The 25,512-nt window shown below is 37.4% G+C and overlaps 1 protein-coding gene across 1 annotated transcript in view; it reads right to left on the bottom strand.

Moving 5' to 3' along the window:
• Positions 1-9,536: 9,536 nt before the first annotated feature.
• The window catches only part of LOC114054156 (myelin P2 protein), an 18,108-nt gene continuing 2,132 nt past the window's right edge, over positions 9,537-25,512 (bottom strand). Inside the window, exons 2-6 of the mRNA XM_027877305.1 lie at positions 20,546-20,571; positions 12,601-12,607; positions 12,117-12,289; positions 11,783-11,884; positions 9,537-9,587 (exon numbers count right to left, since the gene is read on the bottom strand). Coding sequence (XP_027733106.1) covers positions 9,537-9,587; positions 11,783-11,884; positions 12,117-12,289; positions 12,601-12,607; positions 20,546-20,571 — 359 coding nt within the window. The remainder of the gene's footprint in view (positions 9,588-11,782; positions 11,885-12,116; positions 12,290-12,600; positions 12,608-20,545; positions 20,572-25,512) is intronic.

Below are 25,512 nucleotides of genomic sequence, written 5' to 3' on the forward strand. Positions count from 1 at the left end.
CATTGTCTCCATCTCCTGGCTTCCTTCAAGCCCCAACTCAAATCCTACCTTCTGCTAGAAGTCTTTCTCCGTCTCTGTTAATTTCAGTGCCTTTCCTCCGCTGATTATTTCCAATTTGTCTTGAATGTAGCTTGTTTGTACATAGTTGTGGCATATTGTCTACTCCATTAGAATATGAACTCCTTGAGACCAGGGACTGGTTTTGACTTTCTTGCTCTCTTCAGACATTAACAGACTGTCTAGCACAGAGTTCTATGAGCTTAATAAATGCTTATTGGCTGATTACCTATCACAAAGTAATGGTGTTTATCCCATTAAATGTAATAGCAACGGGAAATGATATTAAAGCTAAGGACAGATGAATAATTTGGTGTTAAGTCCTTCATAATTTTCCATTGTTTCTCCCAGGAAGCTGAAGCTTATTCCTTTTTGAGCTCTTCCAATCCTCTGGAGTCCCAGTTTCTCACCTTTCAAGACTGCACTGTACCTGTAACCTTCCACAAGGACTCAGCTTCACTCAGAATCGCTCCTCTCAGAAATCTTTAACTCTAGCTTGCCCCTAGCTGATCTGGTTCTGGCCAAGAGCCCATCACCCCCATATTTTAATCCTTGATCCAAAGATACAAATCCCAAGCCTTCCTAATGTATACATCTGATTATATCACCCCTTGGCTTGAAAATCTTGGGTGCCACAGCTCCTATCACCTACCCATTAAAATTCAGAGTCTTTACAATCCAGTCATTTTATTCTCCTCTCCCCTTCCTCAACTAGAATACTAGGAATACAAGGTTCTCACCTTGCCTTCTATGTACTTCTGTGTACTTGTTCAAGCTAGAACTAAAGTGTTTCCTCCTTCCCTGAATCACTCAGAGCAGTCTGTTGGACATTTACTATACATCAATCTAATTTGTTTTATAGCTTTATTATACATGTCTTTGTCCCTTCCATCCCATCAATAGATTGGAAACTGTCAAGGTAGGAATCTGTCATTTTCATATTCTCTATCTATTATTGTACTTTGGACATAATAAATGCTTAATAAGAGTTTGTCAAATTGAATTAAAGGGGCAGCTAGGTGGAGCAGTAAATAGAGTGCCAGCCTTGAAGTCAGGAAAACTCATCTTCCTGAGTTCAAATCTAGCCTTAGACACTTGCTAGCTCTGTGACCCTGGGCAAGTCACTTAATCCTGTTTGCCTCAGTTGCAAATCATTCCAGTATCTTTGCCAAGAAAATCCCAAATGGGGTCACAAAGAATTGGACATGACTGAAATGACTTAACAACAAGAACTGAGGGGCAGCTAGGTGGCACAGTGGATAGAACTCTGGCCTTGGAGTCAAGAGGGCCTGAGTTCAAATGTGACCTCACACACATAACACTCACTAGCCATGTGATTCTGGGCAAGTCGCTTAACCCCAATTGCCTCACCAAAAAAACAAACAAACAAACAAACAAAAAACTGAATTTTTTTTTTGTTTCTCTCAGTTTGAGGTTTGAGTGCTGTCAATCACCAGAGTAAGCCAATACAAAAAGCAGAAGTCACCCTTTGACTTTTAGTTGCTTCCTGGGCTAACATACTATTTGTAAAAATCCAGTGAAATTTTGCTGACCATGAAAGTCTTATTCTGGTTTTGCTAAAAATTAAGAAGTGACAAATATCAATTTCTATTAACGTGGGATATTTTTCATGTGTATTTATAATACTGACTGGGCTAAACTGATTGATTCATTGCTTGGATCAGAATGCCAACCTCAGTGATCATCTGAGTTTGTAACAATGAATTTATTAATAGTGCATAAAATATCTGGGACTATCTTTAATTACTCCAACAGAGTCCCCTCTCCTTCATATGGCATAGAGGCAGTCAGTCATCTTTTGGCAGGCACATCCTAGTATATAGCACATTTCTAACATTTCAAAGTCAGTTTATATATTTCCCTGATCACAGACACAGAAATACAGGCTTTTGTGGCTCAACTCCGCCATTCTGTTAAAATTATAGATAGGGGAAAGATGCAGAAGGGAAAATGGTTAGCTTTTTTTCTCTTCTAAAATTTTCATTTATTATTATGAACCATAAAAAATTCAATAAACACAAACATTTCAACATATGAAGAAGAACAAAAAAGGATTATATAGGAAACTTCTGTTCTAATGTCTTCTGGTAATAGCATTCCAGGATCAATGGTATCTTCTAAAGCTGTCATCACATTCCCTGGACCCTCTAAGTCTGGTGTGTCCCCAGGATGCATTGATCTGAAAGTTCTACCTTTCTTCTGGTGGCTGTTTGACACAGTAACATATGGGGTACATAGCTTTACTGGTATTATCATAGTGAACATTTATCTGCTGGCCTCGGATGGTCGCCTGGTGACTGATGGTTGCTAGGCAGTACTGGATATGGCTCCTCGAAACCTACTTCTGGGCTCATCTTCTAAAGGACATCTGCAGGTCATCGTGGCTTCTGTCTGTTAGGGTATTATAACTACAACTTCTCCTTGAAAATGGCAACTGAAGAACATTAAACATCAACTAACAAAATGGTAAGCAATTTTCTTCCAAATCTGCATAAGATCCCAGTCCTTAGACATTCCTCAGTTTCTCTTGGCTTTAGCATGTACTAAACTAGCACAAGGAAGTCATTGCTCTTCTCTCACATTACTGTATTCCTGTCTTTATTGTGCATTTATGTCAACAGTAAAATCAAGACTGCTTTAGTACACTATTTTGACCAGGGAAAAAACCTAACTTGTCTCTCTACGTCTAGATAAGGCCACTTACTAGCTAAGTAATCAGTCCTAGGGACTATTAAATAAAGGGATTGTTCTGATGATTTTCCAGTACATTCTAGTTCTATATTTGATTAATAAACAGTGTATATCTACCATTAGACACATATGTAAAATTATTCTATACATACTTTTATTTGTCAATTCTTTCTCTGGATGCAGATAGTGTCTTCTTTCATAAGTCTTTTTTTTTAATTTGTGTATTTATAATAGTCAAAATAACTTACTCATTCAAAGTCATTCTCAAAACAGTATTGCTGTTACTATACACAATGCTTTCTAGGTTCTGCTCACTTTGCTCTTTATCATTTTGTGCAAGTCTTTCCATGTCTTTCTAAGCTTGTTTTGTTCCATGAATTGAAAATTAAATAAATTAAAATAAGTAATGTGTATAAGATGCTTTGCAAAATTTAAAGCAATTTGTAATACATGTCAGTGATTCTTCTAAGAAATTTCACAGGTTCTTTACGTAAGTTGTAAAGGTGTAATGGATTTCACTGTCTTTACAGAACCAGGCTTACAAGGAAGGCAAATGGAAAGGTCTAACGGGATACTAGTATCCAAGAGGCTGAGTTCCAGAGAGCTGACTGGCCCACAGCTCTGTGGCCACAGCTGCTGCTTTGAGGAAGTAGCACCCTGGCACATTGCTTACCCCTCATTCTCTGCTCCCACGTCTTTCCAGGATGAAGGGCAGGAACTGTGTCTGCCTCCTCAGTAACAGACACACAGAAACACCCCAAAACCCATGAAGGCAGGCACTAAAGGGCTTCTTATCTGCCGGCAGTCACTGACCTTCAATTCCCAGTGACTCTGTACCTGTCTTAATTGCAGTTTTAGATTTAACTTTCCTGGCAGCCATATCACACTGATAAGACACTAGATCTTAAACTTGCTCTCTCTCCATAAGAATCCATATTCAATGGTATATTGCAAAGAAATTGTGTTGGAACTGGGCCATAAGCACCAAGAGAGAAAGAATTGGTTGAATTTTCGTTCTGCTACTTGCTACCTGTGTGAGCTTAGGAAAATCACTCCGCCTCTCTGGGCCTGCATCCTCGATGAAGAGGGGGCTGAACTAGAAGATCTTTAAAAGCCTTTCTAGCCTTAATTCAGTCTTATCTAAACTTTTCATCTTCATTAGTTCTTTGCACAATATTTTGAACATCATAGGTTTAACAAATGTTTGTTAAATTCAATTGAAGGGGGCTTTAGATATTATCATATTCAAATTCCTCAAATTTATGCAAGAAACTGAGACAGAGACAGGTTAAACGGTTTGTCTGAGGTCATGCTGCAAGTGGAGGGAGAAGCTAATTAAAGGAGGAGGCAACTCCATCATCAGAGGGTGGGAAAAGCACTGCCCCTGGAGTCAGAGGACTTGGGTTCAAATTCTCACTCTTCTCCTTGTTAGCTCTATGACTTAGGGCAAGTTAATTAACTTTTCTGGGCCTTGCTGCCCTACTTATAAATTGATAGGAGTTCAACTGTTGTTGTTGTTCAGTCGTTTCATTTGTGACCAGCTCTTTGTGATGCCATTTGGGGTTTTCTTGTCAAAGATACTGGAGTGGTTTGCCATTTCCTTCTCCAGTTCATTTTACAGATGAGGAAACTGAGGCAAACAGGGTTAAGTGACTTGCCCAGGGCCACACAGCTAGTAAGTGTGTGAGGCCAGATTTGAACTCAAGAAGATGAGTTAGTCTGACTCCAGGCCTGGTGCTCTGTGCACTAAGGCGCCACCTAGCTGCCCAGAGGTGCATTGAAGAAGGAGTTAAAGTAGACAGCCTCTAGCTCTTTGGACCGTGATTGGATACGTTTTACTGAGAATCTTCTCTTAAAAGTTCAGGGTAGATTTAGGACTGGAAAGGACCTTCAAGGCTGTCTAATTCAACCCTTTCATTTGACAAATGGGAAACTGAAGCCTAGAAAAGATGACTTGCCCAAGGTTCAGAATTTGAACCTAGTTCTTCTGATTTCCTCTGATGCCAAATGCAGTACTCTTTCCATTATACTGTGCTGGTTACTAATAATCACCCACTAATTTGTATATTTTTTAAATTTTAAATCAAGAATATCAAGCTTGGATTTGCTTAAAGCCAGTCAAAATTGGATTTCAATGAAGCACAGAACTTGTAACACATAATAAAGTGATAATCTTTATTTGTTTCTATAGGAGCTAATACCAAAAGCTGTTTTCTTTTCTTCTCCTGTTAGATAAGATGAGACACGTTCTAGAGCTTTGGCCTTGGCATCACAACCCTGGCAATCATAATGCCAGCAGGGATGTTGACTTTTTAATACTAGGACAGATACCATGCGTTCTAGGATTTCCCACCTTCTTCTGTCCTTATTCTCTTTGCCTCTCAGTAAATCTTCCCATGCCCCCTTTTCAGCATGAAATAAAATAGATTTTAGTGCTTGCCAGGTATATGCACATAAGAAATAAAATAGATTAATTTATTTTAATAGGACAATATAGTTTGTTAGTTGTTGTTTTTTTTTTCAATCAAATCTTGTCCACAGCATCCTGACAAGCTGCTTTTATCCTCCAGCTGTACATGTACCCCAGACTGGGAACCCCTAGCATATTCATTTCACATAAAACAATTTGTGCTACATTCTTCCAGAATTCCAACCCAGAGTTGGGAATTGAAAGCTTTGTATTTTAGTACTGAATTTCTGAGTCATCTTCTCCCTTACATACATTTTTGTTTGTTTGTTTAATTTTAAAAATGGACAATATGTGGGAAAGACACAGTCAAACATTAGTCTCATCTTAAAATTACAAAACTATTAACTTGATTTCCCAAATCCAACACTAGCATAATTTCTACTCAGCCTGGCTTTGGTGGAATTTATATTTTCTAATTCCATTTTCCCTATTGGTCTACATTTTGTTATTTTAAAAAAACTCATTTTCCCATCTGCTGAGCTATGGCTAGTAGCCAATCTTGATGTGTATCGTTGAAACAGCGCGGATATGTAGTAATGAGCTGCTTTCCTAACAAAGGCCTTGATTACATCTCTGCTCCTGGCTTGAGCGAGGTGCTTCTGGTCGCTCTGACGTTTGATTTCAGGACAAGAACACTTGGTTCCTTCTTGGTCTGATGACCTCTCACTCCACATCACTTGACAGCAAGGATGAAAATGCTACCTATCACATCCCTTATCACAATTTTTTGATACAAAAAGATATCTGGCCTGAGGAAGTCATACTAATCATGTCAGTAAAAAGAACTTTTAAAAATAATAAAATTAATCGGGCATCAAAATAAGAATAACAGCTTATGATGAGGAAGGGTGGGAATCATCCTTAGTAAAGTTCAGGGCATTTGGGGCAGGTCAAAGACAGCAAAGAGGTAATGGAAAGTGTATGGGGCTGGGAGTCAGGATACTTCTGTTCTAGTCCCCAACATGCCACAAACTAGATTGGTGACCTTGGGCAGGTCCTTCCCTAATCCTCAGTTTCTTCATTCGTAAAACAGGAGGACTTAGACCACTAAAAGATTTCTAAGCTCCCATCCAGCTGAAAAATTCTGTGGTTATCAACAGAGCTAGGAAAAATTAGGAAGATTACTATGTTTAATAGTCTACGGTTTTATTATCCTAGAGCAGGGGTGGGGAACCTGTGGCCATGAGGCCAGATGTGGCCCTCTAGGTCCTCAAGTGCAGCCCTTTGACCGAATTCAAACTTCACAGAACAAATCCTCTTAATAAAAAGATTTGTTCTGTAAAACTTGGACTCAGTCAAAAGGCTGCACCCAAGGACCTAAAAGGCCACATGTGACCTCGAGGCCACAGATTCCCTACCCGTGTCCTAGTGCTTTTGGTTATTAAATAAATAGGCTCTAGAATTAAAGATTTCAGCCATCCAGCTCAAGTTCAAATTCTGTTTGTGGTTCTTATTGCTTGAGTTTTCTTGGATGAGTCACTTAGCCTCCTTGGGTCTCGGTTTCTTCATCTATAAAATATTGAGGTTAGACCAGATGGCCTCCAAGGACCCTTCATGATCTGATACTATGTTTCTGGGAGGCAATATGGTAGAATGGATAGACTAGTGAACTCAAAGTCGGAGAAACTTGGGTTGAAGACACTGTGAGACCCTGGGCAAGTCACTTTACCTCTCTCAGCCTGAGTGTCCTTATCTACAAAAGAGATAATTTTTAAAAACTTCTTTGCCAAATTGTTGTGAGAATCAAATGAGATAATTTATGTAAAGTCTTGCAAACCTTAAAGTGTTATATAATCTTTACCTATTAGTAACATTTCTCTGTGATCTTGTGACATGATCTTTTCTTCTTATCTTGGAAGGGCAGTGGGGTACTATGTAAAGAATGTTGAAACTGGATTAAAGAGAGACTTAGGTTTAAATCCTGACTCTAATCCCTCTGAGGTTGAGTTTCTCCATGGGTGAAATTCATTCATTTGTCAACCTCAGTTTACTTGTTTGGAAAACAGGGATGACAGCATCTATTTCATAGGATTTATGATGAGAATCATACAAGATAACATATGAAAAGTACTTTGCAAACCTTGAAACACTCTAGGCTGTAAATGACAGCTGTTTTTATTATTTCTGATCTCCAGTTTTAAAAAGTTATCAGTTCTAAGATCTTATGACTTGCTCCGTAGTCTAAGCTCTAATCAAGTAGCCTCGATTAATGAAATTAACTCTGGACTTGGAACCAGAAAAAAACTGGGGTCCAGTCCTGACTCCACACTCAGTAGCTGTATCTCTTTGGGCTATCCACTTAAACTTTCTGAATCTTAGTTTTCCCATATTTTAAAATGGAAATATAATACTTCTACCACCTCATAGGCTGTTGAAAGGATCAAATGAAATGAAGTACACCAAAGGTTGTTGTCTTTGTCATCATGGTCACTATTGGACATTAAGTAGCTTGCAGTAAAGACTCTGAAGGAAAATCCAGATTAAATAACATTTTTGAAATTTTTACTAAAAACCCATCCTAGAGCATGTCGTTTTCAGTTTCTTTTTCTCCTGCTTTATAGTTATAGTGAATAAATATCTAAAAGTCTCTTTTCTTAAAGAGCAAGATATTTCACCTGTGTCAGTGACTTTTTCTTGCCCTCATAATCTCTGCTGTTTCATTTTTCCTGTTCTGAAGGGAGGAAAATGGAGGATTTCCTATGACTTTTGTGTTGAGTAAACGAGCCAAAACAATCCATAAGAGAGTAATGACTTTTATTAAGGAACAGAATTCCTGAAGTAAGAAATTATAATTACCATTGACCTCTGAAAATGGCAGTGTTACTTTTCACTCTCCCCCTTTAATAAGCTTATTTTGATAGAAACTAAAACCAGAGGAGGTTAGTGAGGCCACATGGATACTTGTCGGCCTAGTATCCCAGTGATACATAAAAACAACTGCTACGGAGTTCTGAAATCTTTTTCTGAAATCCATGAATAGGTAGTTCTGATTGGATATGAGGGTCAATCCCTTAGGGCCTCAAGGGTAGGCCATTGGTTGCACTTTTTTCAAGTCAAAGAGGAACAGGATGTCAAGATTTTGAAAAAAAAGTTATTATTCTTAGAAAGGAGAAATTTATTGCAAAGGATAGGCCCAGAAGGGAAAATAAACGGAAAGGTAAAAAAATGCCCATCTGCGTTTAAAACTAAGGCATGACAAAGAAACTGTTAATAGGGTCAGCTAAGGGATCTAACAGAAGTAAAATTGAATTTGGGGAAAAGAAACTATATATTTTATTCATCCATTAAAGTTCACAGAGATCACTTTGGTTTCTCAAAACACAAGGTCTGACAGGTCCTAAGAAGCTGCAAGGCTACGAGTGGGCATCTATCACCTGGAGGGCCAACCTATGTTAGTTTTGAGATGCCCAAGGTGAGAAAGGTGGCTCCTAGGCAGGAAGTTCATTTGACCAAAGAAGCTGCTAAGTAATCTACTAAGACATGGAGAATACCATGGACTACACTGGTGAAGGGAGTAAACACACTAATGAAATAATGATAAGTTGGAATTTTTTAAGTACTTGTGAAAGGCTTTCTGGAATCCTAATGAATTTATGTTTTCACTTTCCAAAACAAATTGGTTGGCAAAGGAAGCTGATATTAGGATTAATTAACAACTATTAATTATAGATTATTTAACTTATTTCATTGCATTGGAGAGCTATTTATTTATTGCAATAAACCTCATTTGATTAGTTGACAAAGACCTAGAGTCTCTGTATCCAAAGAGACAAATTGCATTTTTTTTTAATGCCGTGATTGAACCGGATTCATCTGCTATCTAGACTGGTTTTTGAGATCTGGAAACTAAGATAGCTCTTTGAAGCCATGTAAGAGGAGCTTGAATCTATAATGGTACCTAGTCTTTAATCAACTGCATGCTCCTAACAACTGTATGAGCTGAGCTATAGTTTAATTGGAATCTTGATTATTGGCCTCATTTCTGATCCATCAAAGAGATCATAGGTAAGAGTAAGACTTTCCAAGTGTATTAAATGATGTACCCAACCCTTTAAGCCTAACTAGTGCTACTAGATTAAATGCAATGAATATACCCACATGATGGATTGCTTTGATCTTGATGACCATGGCAGTTTAAATTAGTTACAATCCAGCTTTTAAATACAATTCCACAATTTAGTCATTTTCCTGATAGGTACAAATGAAAAGAGCAAAAAAGCAGCAGCATCAGGCTTGGCTTATTGATCTAGCCTGATTTTCCACATTAATTCCATCTGAGTGAGGAGACTGAGTGTTCTCATGCTTTCTCATAGATTCTAGTGCAAACAACCCCTTTCATCTTGCATTCCTAGAAGAAAGGAGATAGAGTAAGTCTCCAAAATCCAGACCAAATCACAGACTGTTAATAGTCAAATATAGGTATTTTTAAAACCTAGGTTCGAATTTAAATGTCAATAAAGGGTCATTATGTCTGAAATCAGTCATTTAGACTTTTAAACTATTTGAATGAGTTGAAATTTACCTTTGATTCATTTATTCAATCAATAAATATTCATTGAGCCCCTACTTTGTGTAAAATACTATGTTTGATGCCCTGGGTCATACAAATATGAAAAAAAATCCTTGCAGGGAGTTTAAAGTCTAATAGGAAAAATAAAACAACAAAATTATCAACAAGAGACAGTAGAATGTGGTAATTGCCATAAAAGAGGTGTGAAAAATGCTGAAGGAGTTCAGAAGCAGCAGGATAAAGTAATAAAATGCTGGATTTGAAGTCAAAGCATCTGCGTTTAAATCCAAGCTCCATTACTTACTTTATATGGCCTTAGGCAGGTCACTGAGCCTCTCTAGACCTCATTTCCCTTGCTTGTTTAAAAAAAAAAAAAAACGGAAGGCTGGGCTAGTTGACCTCTAAGATCCATTTGAGTCTTAGGTCTATTATCCTATGAATACTATATCATATTTGGTAAAGGTAAGGCACTAGCAAAAGGTTTCATGACATGGGTAGCAACTGGGCTGAGTCTTGAAAGCTAGGTGGAGTTTTAGCGGATTAATATAATGAGAAGAGTATTCTAGTGGGAAAGAAGGAGGACATGGGGCCAGATGGTGGAAGGCCTTAAATGATGGGCTAAAGAAAGAATGTGAGGTTTGTTTGGCAGGCAGTTGGGAGATGCTAGATGACCTAAAACAGTGGATTGACCTGATCAAAGATGTGGTTTAGAAAAATTAGTGCGTCAGCAATGAGACCCAGAGAGGACAGGACCTGCCCAAGATGAAGCATTAATCTATCAGTTTAGGAGAATCCACATTGGCATGCTGACAAATCCAGGGTAGGAGAAGAGGTGGTCAAAGGAGAGAGAGAAAGCATAGAGAGAAAAAAGGAGCCGGAAGAGGCCAAAAACACGGGGAATGTCTATATTTACAAATCGGGAAACAGAAGAAACATTTAAAAGGAGACATAAAATGAGTGATTAGAAAAGTGGGAAGAGTCATGTAATATGGTGGGAGGTCAAGGGAGAAGAGATTATCATAAAGGAGAGGGTGGTCCCCCTTGTCAAATGCTATGCAATGGTCAAGCAGTGCTGAGAATAGGCCTTTGCCGTTTAGGGAGTAGAAAACTGTTGAAAAGTGTTTACTAAGCAAACAAATATTGTAAACAAGTTTTAATACTACCTAAAGAACAAAAAGGACACATTAACATTTGATATCTAAGATAATCTCTAATCATAAAAATCATGAAATCTTCTAGTTAGATGGGACTTTATGAACTACCTAGGCTGGTCCGTTTCATTATTCTTATCTGGTCATTAAAACAGGTCTCCAGTGACCTCAACTGGCCAGCACTTTATTAGCCTCTGTAATAGAATACAAAATGTCTTGAAAGTGAAAGAAGCTATATTTATTTTTGAATATTCTACAACTGAGACCTTTTATTAATTCAGCATCACCTTCCTCTCAGTGGGCCCAAATTAGTGAGGCTTATCTGGGCTCACCTTATTTTGTAATAGGTCAGAGAACCTCAAATTTGGAAGGAAACTTGAGGCTACCTAGTCCAAAGCTTCTTTACTCTATTTCTTGTTCTTAAAGATTTACTGGGACAGCCCTCCAAGAGGATGATCTTAATGGTTTAACTATTTTAGCTCTGGCCCTGTTTATATGAGCTGTGATTTTGTTAAACAACTCTGTCTTGATATTTGACTTTGTCCTCACCCATTTGTACTAGGTCTTTCCCGAAGGAGAAAATGAATTTTGATAAATAAATGAGTAAAGGAACAACAACACAGCATCATAAAGAGAGAGCTCATTTTGGAGTCAGGAAAATCAGTTCAAATTCTGCCTTTGACACGAGCTCTGGGCAGGTCACCTGACCTCTCTAAGCGCCAGGCAATTTTCTAAGATTGAATGGTTTAGTTGGGCAATGATCTGGGATAGTGAAGAGAAATCCCACTCCAATAAAATCCCAGGTCCTTGATGTCATATGGCTACAATTCATCATTGTCAATTTTATCTTTTCAGTATTCAGGAATAAGAAAAGACTCTTACCACCACCATTTTTCCATCCACCAACTTTCTCTTTATTGTTGTCTCTTTGCCATCCCATTTCTGGACTTGATTCAGTGCTCCTCTGTCTAAGGTTATAGTGGTCTACAAAGACACAATCACATAATTGGTTTGCTTGGAATTGAGTTGAACAAAGAGACAATTTATCCTATACTGAGTCACTGCCACAGGGTGAGTCACCCAAGACATATTGTTTTTAAGCAAAATGAAGACTTCCCTTTGAAGTAATTAGTATGGACAACAGGAAGGAGAGAAGACCTTGCCATCTCTCCTCCAGTAGATAAGGGACACCAGTAGAAAAAAGTTAATCTCTCACCTTTGTTTTCCTGTTATCAGCTGTGGTTTCTTCAAATTCCTGGCCCAGCTTAAAAGAGATTTCTGTATTTTTAAAGGTACTCTCAGTCCGGATGGTTATAATATCACCCTTCATGCTGATGATCACACTGGGCTTGGCCAAATTTCCCAATTTTCTGGTGGCTAAACCCACCCCTGAAAATCAGACAGGTTAGAATTATACTGTCAGAAAGAATACTTGCTCTTTCAAAAGAGAAGGCTTGTAATCACATTCTTCTGTTTTGTTCTGTTTTTTTGTTTTTTTTTTTTTTTTGTGAATGTTTCTATGGTGCTACAGGGGTAGATTGGGCATAAATCATAACGTCACCAAGGAAGAAATCTTCCTGTCAGTGTTTCATCTCCTAAAGAGAAATAATTTGTGTGGATTTTTTTTCCTATCCCTTCAATAAAATCCAATTTTCAGGAATGAACTGAGGTTCCAGAAACCTAGCATATGAAGGGAAGACCGGTTGGCTTCAAAACCCTTACGGATAAAAATGAATACAATTCAGTAGAATAAATAAGGAGCATTCTAAGTTTTAAAAAATTCTAGGCTGTGTTCACATCAATTACTGTTCTTCACTGCACTGAGACAGCTTTATACTTTCTGTGGGAATTAAAAGCACCCTAAGAGAAAAAAAATGTGAGTGATAAATAGGTCCAGGTAAAGAAACCAATGTTAAACCCTATTGCTTGGATTATGTCATTAATTATTTCATTTATTCTACAACCATTTATTATTTACTATGTACAAAGCACTGTCTCTAATAAAAAATATAGAAATCAGAAGCATTGAAGCACATGGAGATAGATAAAGCTACCCAAATTCAAAAGAAAATCACATGGAAGAGAAGTGGATAGAGCGCTAGGTTTAAAATCAAACAGACATGAGTTCAAATCCAGCCTCCAATACTTAATAGCTATGTGAACATGAGGCTCTCTGAGCCTGAGTTCTTTTGTGTTTAAAATGAGGATAATAATACATATATCACCAACTTCACATGATTATTACAGAGATCAAATGAGATAATGTATATAAGTTCTTTGCAAACCTTAAAGAACTATATACATATAACTTATTGTTATTATTACTGATAATCATTAATATGTCTCATGATATCTAGGGTTATATGAAAGGACAATCAAGAAACTAAAAAATTTTCATACCTACAGCACACCTGGTATAGATTTTTACTGTAACACTGTTTGGAACACTATATGAAACTTATTACTCATTACTAAGTCATAAAATTCTAAGATTGCAAAGTGATCTTGATTAACAGCAAAGGTGGGAACAATCAGAATGAAGTTCAAAAGAGGCAGTGGCAAGAATTATTTGGCTGGAGGAAGAGAAGGCTTAGTATAAGTTAAGGACCCCGAACTGGAAGAGCTTTGAGACATCAACTTCTCTAACCCTCTCATTTCATTGATGATGAAATTGAGACTCAGAGTCACTCAATAACCAGACCAGATCACACAACTAAATCATAGAAGTTATTAGAATTGATGAGTTTTTTCAAAAGAGAGACTATAATGAGAGAATAGAAGACTAAGGCCTGAATTTGGGAAGAATCATACAGTTAAAGGATAAGAAGAGGAATAAGAATGAGAGAAGATACAGTCAGGAAGGTCAGAGAACCAGAGTTAGAACCTTTTTTCCTGACTATTTCTTATACCTCTTCAAGTATCCCTTGCTTTCTGGAAGGAAGGAAGAAAAGAAGGAAGGAAGGAAGGAAAAGAAAGGGGAAAAAAAAGCATTAATTGCATACTTCCTTCATGCCAAACATCTCGCTAAGCCCTGGTGATTAAAAAAGATAAAAGCAAAGGCAGACCCTGTAGACAGCACATAATGGAGTCAGGGCCAGAAAGGGGGCACTTTGGTCCTTTAGAAAGTTACAGGGATAGTCAGTGGGGACATAGTAGAGCTGTGTCTTAGAAAAGTTGACTGTAAGACTTTTAGTTAAGTAAATCTTGTTTTCTCATTGATTTCTATTATAAAATTGAAGATGCACAGCCACAGAAAAGGTGATGAGTAAGTGGTTTAGAGGTGGCCTATGCTGTGCCAACAAGGCCATTTTCAAATCTTAGCTACACTATACCAGCTGGAGTTAATAGCTGACCTCTACATGATAACATTTTTAAGCACTATGAGACTTCTACGGCTGCTATTCATGACCTTGCCATCAGTGCTCATAATCTCTACCTGTATCATCATTTTTCCCCAGACCAATACTTTAGGTGCCCTCAAGACTTTTATGATAAAGCAGGTAAAGCAAAAATTTTCTCTCAGTATTTGTAAAGTTATAATGAAATGAACAGTGACCAATTGGTTTCCATCTCTAGTATGACTGAAATGAAGCAGATAGACTAAATGATCTTTAAGGTCCCTTTCAGCTGTAAATTTATGATCCTATGAAGTAATCGGGTTTGAGGTTAGAAGTAAACAAACAAACAAACAAAAAACCCTCCTACATGAAATATGTTAGCCACTGCACAATGGATAAAAAACCTGATCTTTACTTATTATTTTATCCCAAGTGAGAAATCTATACATAAGCTTACAGGATAGATAGTCTGCCATTGATTTTGTTTTAACATCCACCCTTAAGTGGAAGGTAGACATTAGAGTGAATGAAGACAGATTCACTGTTCCTCTAGAATTCTCTACTCCTATACCCTCATCTCCATTCTTACTTCCTCTTACCTCTTTCTTCTCCCACTCTGGAATTAGCTAACCAAAGGAAGCCTCAATTTGCTCAGACAATGATGTGAAACTCAGTGGAGGGGACAAAGAAAAGTAGTCTCTGCTAGAGATTGGTAGTAATCAAGAAGAATTCTCCTATGCGAACAGTTTCATTACTGAATAAGAGGGAATTGACAAACAAAATCAATCTAACTCAGAGAGTGAACATACTATGCCTAGATAAACACCAGACTCTTCAATGTGGGACCATTCTATATTCTGTTTCCATTCTTTCTCTTCTGGAATATGTTGGCCCCTAGAAATCCAAGTGACAAATGAGAATAGAAGATGAATAAATTGATGACACTTCTCTAAAAATCTCCCCTTCATTTTAAGAATTTTGAAATTAAAAAAAAAACAAAGAACCAGATCAGGAAACCACTATACTATGATTTATGCTTTCCACTTCAATTGCCACCACCCTAACCCCCCCACATACACACATATTTCTAACTTCTCCCAGAGAATGAGGGAGTGAGTGATTTTACTTTCTCAAGAAGGAGCTCCTCAAGCAGAAGTTTTTTACAAAATTATTCCTCACCTAGAGCTTTCATGTAATCCTCAAAGTTTTCACTGGAGACCAGTTTCCAGGTGCCCACAAATCTGTTACACATGATGCTGGATCTGCTGGGCACTAAATGGTGACCTTAGCAAAAGAAAGTCAGTCACAGCTCTCAGTGAGAGGCAGGATGGCGTGAACTGCCCCAGCTTCAATGGCATCTTTTCAAAGATGCTCTGGACATGTGACTACTACCAGCATCCAATGGGGAAAGGCAGTGTCAGGGCCAGGCGATGAAAGGCCTCCATTTCATAACATTGCTCATTCATTCATTTGGCACAACAGAGAATCCCACCCACAATCTCATTTTTCTCCAGAAAAGGGTTTGCACTTTTTTTTAAATAAAAAAAAAGCCACCTAAGTCCTTAAAAAGAAAAGGAAATGAAAAGAAAAAAGAGAAACTTGGTTGGGAACACATTTAAATTCTATTATCTAACCCTTAATAGTTTAGAAAAACAGTACTATTCCACAAGTCCAGTTCAAGACCAGGGCATGCAATTATTTGTGAGGGAGAGGATAAGTGAAAATCTCTTTGGAGGCATCCTGGGGACACCAGATCCCGACTCCCCACATTCAAGAATTTGATACAAAAGAAGAAGAAGGAGAAAGCCAAGTCCCTTTACATTATGATACTCCACCCCTCACCAAAATATGCTGTGGTAGAGAAAGGTTAGGAAGTACTATAAGGATTATTCATTAGTGAAGAAGGGAGTTGTTGACATAGCTCACATTTTCTAGGCAGGCAGAGTGGGCAGACAATGGGGGCAGTAAGTATAGTATACCAGCTATGTTCCCATATAGGACAAAGAAACAGGCCTAAGACAGGGTCTAGCTCCCACAAAGATTTTCATCTCAGGGAAATAAGTATCCCTCATTTGTGCATTTGATCACATACCTTGCAGCTTCCTACAGTACTTTGCTTCCTCATTTATATTCTCCACAGACTATTAAATAAGGAGTGAAGGGGAAAATGGGTGAAGCTGCTGCTAAATTTTGAGGTGGATGAAGGGGATTGTGGGGGCTCACATTGGATGGCTTCAATTTCAAATAGGAATCTGGGTTATTGGCCATGAATATGAGGTGGGGGTGGGTCAAGGGTTTGAGGATGAGTAAGTTTTCCATAAGTGGGGATGGTAATAATAATGACTAGTATTTTTATAACACTTTAAGGTTTTCAAGAGAGTGTGAACATCAGGTAAAATAAAAGTGCAAGGATAAGAGACTATGCAGGTTCCCCACCACTGTATAAGGTATACTTGCTGAAAATAAGTTCAAAGCTTAGAAATAGTATGCTATAATGGAAAGAGCCCTGAACTTGGAAGTCAAGAGACCTAAGTACCAATCCCATAAACTTCCTGGGCTATAGTTTTCTCATCTTCAAAATGATCACATTCTTCTTAATGAATTCCAAGCGTTTCATGAACACTTCCCTGACTATACCATTCAGAAGCCTTTGACCTCCTTTCTCAGTCCATAGCACTCAAATACTAGTAACATTTCCTGCCTCACCTTGGACTGAGAATCACTGTTGGCCAGGGCTGGAGAGTACTTTTGAGATCATTTACAGATGAGCCAACAGAAACCTGGAGACTTGCCCATAGTCACACAGCTATTGAGTACAGGAGGAAGAAGGGGCTAGGAAGCACCTGTTCCCACACTATTTCCTGGGTTGCCTGGAACTAAATGGGCCAAGCAGTAGTTCCCTCCCACGAAGGCAACTGGGGAACAGACTCTCTTTCTCTTGTGGGATTCAAGCCCAGTTCTTCTGACTTCATGCTCACTGCTCTCTCTCCTGGTACACCATTCTGTCACTAAACTTTAGGTATTAGCATGTTGGATTCATTCATATTTTACACAACCTCAATCTCCTTTTGGTGAAGTAGTTACTTTTACCTACATTAGGGTACTAAAAAAAAACAAACCCAACCCACAAAAGGATTTTTTTTACTGTTCTCCCATTTCGACTCACAATTTCAACAAAAGTTTCCTCCCATGTAGCTGTTAAGCTGTGGGATTTCATTCTGGAAAAGAGTCCAATGTTCTATTATCTAGTTTATGGTTATTGGTAACATGCCATCTCTCCTACTGTATTATAATGCTCTTGAGAACAAAAACTTCCTCTCCTACACAACTACTTGAGTGGGGGGAGAGGAGGGAGAGAGAAAGTGAGCTCCTTGTTTCTGGAGATCTCCAGGTGAACGATAACTAGGATAAGAGGGTTTAGACCTGAAGGGGCCATCCCATTCGACTCCTCATTTTACTACTTGTCAGGAATTTTGTGGACAGGATTCATGATTAGGGTATGGATGGGATTAGCTGACCTCAGAGGCCTCTTCCAACTCTAAGGTTCTATGAATACTTCTTTGTATCACCTCATAGGACACAGGATAGTGCTTTGAAAACATGGCAGTAGGCAGTCAATTCCGTAATTGTTGAATGAATGAAACAATAAGCCAAAGACTGAAATAAACAGCTAATCCTTTATAGTAACTCAAAAAAAGTTGCTGACTCTCAGTAAAGGCTTCTGCAGAGGTTGGCAATGATTGGGCCATAGACCCATAGAGGCTCCCCCAATGTAACACATAAACTAGTTAGGCTAAACACCTAGAAATCACATTTGTCCCAGAAAGCAGTACATTTCTCTGAGATGTAGAATACTAACTAAAATTTACAATTAAGAATCTTAGCCATTAAAAAAGACCTTTTAATTGAAATTGTGTTGTTGGAATTGTGTTGGCTTCTTGAAAGTGTTTAAAATTTAAAGCTGTTCTAACCATTCATGGATGTTAGATGGAAAGAAAAAGAAAATAAAGAGAATTTCAAAAATTTATCTTTCTGTACCAAGGAGTAAAAAGCACTCTTCTTATTTCAGTATGGAATAATAGAGAGAGCAAGTCCTGGGAGAATAACTTGGATTCAAGTCCTAACTCAGACATATCTGGCTATGTCACTTAACCTCTCAGTGACTCCATGAAATACAACCTTCTAAGAATGTAAATGGCAGAACAGTTACTGATCTGAATTGATAGAGGGACTTTCCTCAATTTGGAGTTCCCTAAATCAATTAAATCACAGTCCAGACAAAAGAAAAAAAATCTTTACAATCAAGCAGGATCCAAACATTGTGACTGTGCCATGGTCATAACACTTGACTCAGCTGTCAAGATTCCTGACTAAACCTATAATCTCAAGATACTACCTTTTTCTTTAGTCTGAAAGTATCTTTTTTTCTTTAGAGTTCACTCTTTGTGGGCTTGGGCTACTCAGTGAGAAACTGAAGGCATTTTCCCAGTGATTCATAGGAAAATAATGAAGGTACAATGGTCTATGGAAACCAACCTTAATGTTGACTCTAATTTCAAATGGACCATAATAAATTCCAAAATCTCCTTTGAGATGTGACATCATGGGAATTCACCTACCTTAAAAGATCAAGTGATCTGAATCTGACAGTTCTAATAGTTTGATAATCTATAGATTATCTTGGCAAGTGCCAGGAATCTCAAAGTGAGCTTTATAGAGGCCTTGAGGGGTAGAGAGGAAGAAGCACCACATAATCACAAATATTGGTATTTCAAATGTATTCATGACCTCACTCATGCTTCCATCCCAGACATGGGTTCAGACTGCCACTCATCCATACATTCCTGTAAGAGGGAGCCACTATAATGCATTGGTTGGGGCAGGGGGCATCAGACAGTCAGATCTACACATCAGGAAAATGACTTTGGCAACTAGGTAGAGGAAAAAAATGAAATGAGAGGAAGTGGTGGCGCTTGAGGCCAGGGACCAATTAGGAGACTGTTACAATAGTCTCAGTGTGAGGTGATAAAGACTTGAATTAGAACAGTGGCTGTGTGAGAGGAGAGAAATGAAAATATCTAATACATGCTATACAGAAATAAACTTCATGATTTGGTAACTGCTTAGATATGAGGGAGGAAAGAGAGTGAGTAGTTGAGGATAATAGCCAAGGTTGTGAACCTGGGTAATTGAAAAGATGATCATGTTCTTGGCTGTCATAGAGAAGTTTGGAAGAAGGGTAGGTGCTGTTTTGGACCTGTTGAATTTCAGATGCCTGTAAGGGCATCTTTTGAAAATTTCCAATAGGTAACTGGTGATGGAGGACTGGGGCTAGATATAAAGACGTGGGAATCATCTTCATAGAGATAATAATTGAAATCATGTGAGCTGATGCAGTCCCCAACTGAGAGAAAAAATAAGCAGTCCTAGGACAATCCTTGGGGGACATCCACAATTAAGAGCATAATATAGTTGAAGAGTCAGGAAAGGAGATTGAAAAAGGCAATTGTTGAATTTTCAGTGTAAGTATTTATTTACACCTTGGAAATTGACAAATGCTACAAATCAGAGCTTGATTTATTGTTTTGTTGATTATGACTTAAAAAATATTAGTGAAAATGTTAATAATGCAGATAAAACTTAAAAGTGTGTGGTACATACATGTTGGCATTTAAAGCCTAATGTTAAACATTCATCAGAACAATGTGATTTTTATGACATATTTTGCACGTATATCAATATTAGTGAATATACTGGAGCCTACTTACACCCACCACATATTTTCACATCGCCTTGTGTGTAGCTTGCATTTTGATTCATTTGAGATTGTGGTGTTTATTATTCACAGCTATATAGTAAAAGCTAAAGAATATTGGCATTAAAAATGTGTCTTGGCAACAGGAATTAGCTTGGCATCATTGCTAGTGCTCCACTAATGCACTGTTGGTAGAACTGTGAATTTGTCCAGCCATTCTGGAAAGCAGAATTATGTACAAAGGGATTATGCACAAAAAGTCATTTAACTGTTGCTTACCCTAGTAGGGTACATATCAGTAGGCCTGTACCCCTAAAGAGATAAAAGAAAGAAGGAAAGGACTAATGTATACATAAATAATTATAGCAGCATTTTTTTGCAATGGCAGAGAGGAAACTTAGAGGGGTGTCCATCAGTTGGGGAACAGACAAGCAAGTTGTGGCATATGAATGTGATGGAACACTATTGTGTTAAAAGAAATAATGAAGGAGTCACCTTCAGAAAAAGCTGAAAAGATTTGAATGAACTGAAGCAGAGTGAAGTGAACAGAACCAGGGGGAAATTTTCTACAATGATAACTCTATTGCAAAAGCAAACAACTTTGAAAGATTTAGGAGCTCTGATTAACACAATATCCAACCAAGGTTCCAAAGGCCTCATGAACTCATGATGAAACATGCTACCCACTTCCTGTCACAAAGGTGATAGACTTAGGGTGCAGAATGGGACACATATTTTTTGGGATATAACCAATGTGGGAATTTTTTTTATTTGACTATGCATATTTGCTATAAGCTCCTCTCCCCCACCCCTGCCATAGGAGAATGTGGGAGAGAAAATTGTTTTCTTGTTAAATTTAAAAAAAAAATTTTAAGGTCTGCACAGCTCTCTGATTGTGAACTGCCTCATTCTCCTATCCAGTTCTGGACCCTTTTCTGTCTAATTTATATGTACTAATGTGTTAATTCAATATATTGCCATCAAACTAAGTGTGATAATTGAGGTAACATGCAGCCTTCATCTAACTGGCCTTTCTCATATAGTTGCTATGCCAAGGATATCATTATTACATGATAGGTCATTCTCATAGAGATATCATAGAAATGAGAGGATAGCCATTGCATTGTTCATTACTAATGTCATCTCAGTCATCTTTTGTTTGGAATTAAGACCATATGTGATATTTTTTATTCTTTTAGAAATTTCCTTTCTCTGATTTAGGAACAAAATTGATTCCCAATTTCTTTAAAACTGATACCTCCCACATGGATTATATGTACGTGTATATATATATATACACACATATGTATATACAGAGAGAGACAGAGAGAGCGAGAGTCAGTCTGGCCATCCTTCCCACTATAATTTTCTGACTACTGTAGAGTCCAAATGTGGTGGTTTTAATCTCACTGATGATGAAAAGTAATAGCTAGATACTAGATTAGCTATTCTATTGCCTATCTATCCTCCCTTTAATTTCTTCAATAAACGCTTTGGGATAATTGACTCAGTTAGATTTCATGTCAAGATTTCTACAAGCTCATTTCCTTCTTACTGCTTTTTGCTCTTTTGTGAAGCAACACTGCTTATAGTTTTTTGTCATTATTTCTATGATATTTTATAAGTAGACTTCTACACTAAACTAGTATTGCCTTTGGATCTTATGTCTCTGCTTGACAATAGCAGCTATTCATTGGCTGAAGCAAATTCTAGGTTCTGGGCCTCTATGATAGCATTTGTTTTATGTTGGTTAAACACCTCAAAAATGTCAATAATCAGAGTCAATGTTATTACTTTTATTCAGTTCCTATTTTCTGTAATTAATCATTTATTTTAAAAGGTTGGGTTGATATTATAGTTGAATGCAACACTTTTCCCCTCATAATTACCCTTTATTATAATTTGGTACAATCATGACCTTTTCTCTAACAAGTCAGTAGTCTAACTTCACACAAATAACTGATTCTGAAATGAACCCCATGCTGGTAGCCAATCTTTCACTTTTTTCCAAGACATAGTTAGTCTAAATTTTTTTTGTGTGATCATATTCATTGATCACCATATCCAGTACCTTCTGACTCTCTTTTTAAAGAAAGCATTCATGATATATAGGTACAAAGTTTCTGAGTAGGTTATTAGTATACAGCCTCTTTCACTTCTGTCAGGAATGTTATCACTGCTTTTAGACCTCCTACAAAACTCCTCATATTCTGGGTGTGAGATAGCTGTTCAATGATTAAAGGAGATAAAACTCATCAATAATGATGTTTCTACTCTAAATGAAATCAGAAGACATAAAATAGTTGCAGCTAAATGGAAGAATGCCTCTCAGGTTCCCTTTGAATAAAGGTATTGTGAAACCAGTTTTCCCATTTGCCTAAAGGGAAAAAAAACTATTTCATGAGATCCTTGATTATATCACCTTGGTGTGCTCACGATGAACATAGGCAAGGGGACCTCTATGAATATAAGTGCAGCTTTTATGCCAGCACCTGTTGTAGAGGATGAATAAGCATAGCTATAACTTGACAAAATCAAAGAATCACAGCCATTCAGCCCATCTCATATCATACACATCCATAATCTAAAAGTGGTCCTCTAGTTTCTGTTTGAAGACCTCCAATGAATTTCATATAAATCTTTCCAGATTTCTCTCAAACCATTCTCTTCATTATTTCTTACAGCACAATGATATTCCATTATATTCCTATAGCACATTTTGTTCAGCCATTCCACAATGAAAGGAGACGTCCTTAGTTTCCAGTACTTTGTCTCTACAAAAATAACTTCCATGATTTTTTTAAAATTATAGGTCCTTTTCCATTTTTTGAGCTCTTTGGAGCATAGACTGGTTGTGGTTACAATTTAGTAACTTTTGGAGTATAGTTCCAAATTGCTTTCTAGAACTAGAACAATTTAGACTATAACAACAACATTGCAAAACTAAGTAACTTTGAAAGTCTTAAGAATAGATGAATGCAATGACCAGCCATTATTCCAGAGGATCATTGATGAAGCCTGAGCTTCACCTCCGAACAGAGAGGTGATGAACAAATACATAGAATGAGACACATATATTTGGACATAGCCAAAGGGAATTTGTTTTGCTTGACCACACAAATTTGTTACAAAGGTTTTTTTTTTCTCAGCATGCAGGGAGATTGGGGGGTAGTGGAAGTACTTGCTAAGAAAAAAAATTAATTTAATGAAAAAAAAAGACCTCTGAACTTAGCATCAATCAAAGTGGCCCATTCTACTTCCAAACAGCTCTAGTTTTTAGGAAATTTTTTCCCTGATATCAAGCCTAAATTTGCTTCTTTGCTGCCCATTACTTCTGGTTCCATCCTCTGGGATCAAACATCACATCTGATCTTGCATTCACATGACAGCCTTTCGAATACTTGAAAATAACTCTCGTGTTCCCTCTTAGTCTTCTCCAGGACAACTCTCTCCAGTTCCTTCACCCAATCTTCAAATGATTCAAATCCCTTCAATGTCCTGGCTATCCTCCTCTGGATACTCTCCAGTTTATCATTATCCTTCTTAAACTATGGTGCCCAGAACTGAACACAAAACTCCAGGTGATGTGTGACTGCTATAGAATACAGAGGAGCTATCATTTCCTTATTCCTGGAAGTTATGCCTCTCAACACAGCCTAAGATCAAACTGTATTTGTGGTAGGGAGAAATAGGAGCTGCCACATCATACTATTTACTCATGTTGAGTTTGCAATCCATTAAAACTCTCAGATCTTTTTCCCAGAATAAATGCTAACTATGCCTCTGCCATCTTGTATTTCAAAGTTGAATTTTTGTACCCAAGTATTAGACTTTACATTTATCCTCACTGAATTTAATCTTAAATTCAAATAAATACTCATCTGTCAAGATTTTTTTGAATCTTGATTCTACAATCCATTGTGTTATCTCTCCATTTAATGTCATAAATAAATTTGATGAGCATTCCATGTGTCTTTTCCAAATCATTGATAAAAATATTAAATAACACAGGGTCAAGTACAGATCCCTGTGTTACCCTACAGGTAATCTATCTTGACCTATTAATGATTACTCTTGAAATCTTCTAAACCAAATGAACTTGTATCTAAATAGTTTTCTAACTTTAAAGTAATGGCAAGCACAGAGAACAATGGCCAAAAATATATTGGAAAAGATAGTTCAAGAGCATAAACATAATTTCTATAAAAATTGATCTTATATACCATCATAATGCTTGTGCTGTGTATGATGTTCCATTCAAAAGAGGCAGGGCCAATGATATTATAGAAAAGAAAAAGAGAATGACTAAAAACCACATATTATTGTAATGAATTATTGTTCTGTCCCCAGTACTGGCTCCTCTGAGATTCCTTGAGGTTATTATCATCTTCCATTTCTGTTATCTGCAGCAATCAAATCAATAGTGCCAAGGTGTCAAAAGACATCACTAATTTTCACTAATGGTTAATGTCATGAAAGCTATCATGTAGAAAAAGCTCAGTAAATTGCTTATTGGATTAATGATCACTATTATGACCAAGAGATTAATTTTCCTCTAGAACTTACCTGTCCCTGCACATTTCTTCTTGCCTACCTACCATGCTTCTTGTTGGAAGGATAATAGTGTAGATAGATATACATATGTTATATTTCAAGATAGGTGAAAGGTATATGTTGAGGGTGAGTGAGGCAGGGATGGAAGGAAGAAAATGAAATCAACTTATCTTCTCAGATCTTTAAATGAATGTACTGAGAGAAGATGTAAGGATAGAAATAGAAGACAGACTACAATTTTTAAAAATGGAAAAGATCTGCAAGGATTTTTCCTTCAAGTTTTTTATCATTATGGCAGCAACAAAACTTGAACTCTTCCATCACAGTCCAATAGTGTTGACAATAGTACATATGGCACAAAAGAGCACTTGTTTTAGACCATGTAGTCATAGAGGAGATTCATGCTAAAGATAAAGCACTTGTGAGGACATTGGGGGATTGATTCACAAAGTATCTGTAGAAGAGAAAATGCCCAGTTGAGTTTGGAGTGCATTACAGGCATGAGTGACAACTAATACAAAAGTAGAAAGAAGGGACATGAAATTTTTCATGTATGAGGAACGGAGATAAAGCCAGTCTGCCTTGATATTAGAGTATAGGAAGAGAGGAAATGGATAAAAAGGTGGGAAAGGTATATTGAAACTAGGTTGTGCAAAGCTTTAAAAACTCAAATAAATGAATTAATATTTTATCCTGAAGGCAATAGGAACTTGTTAGAGTTTTATGAGTAGGAGAGTGATATTGTCAGGCTTGTACTTTAGGGGAAATCCTTTTGACAGTTGTGTGGAGAATGGGTTAAACTGAGGAGAGAATTTAGGTAGCTAGACAAATTAGGAGACTACTGCAGCAGGCCAGGTGAGAGGTGATGAAGGTGGTGACTGTGTGAGTACAGAGAAGGAGGCCTATATATCACAGAGCCTCTTGAAAAGAGTTATAACTCATCAAAAGAGTTTAACCTAATCATC

The sequence above is a fragment of the Vombatus ursinus genome, unplaced genomic scaffold, assembly GCF_900497805.2.
Source record: "Vombatus ursinus unplaced genomic scaffold, bare-nosed wombat genome assembly UNPS02014812.1, whole genome shotgun sequence".
In the NCBI taxonomy this organism is placed as follows: Eukaryota; Metazoa; Chordata; class Mammalia; order Diprotodontia; family Vombatidae; genus Vombatus; species Vombatus ursinus.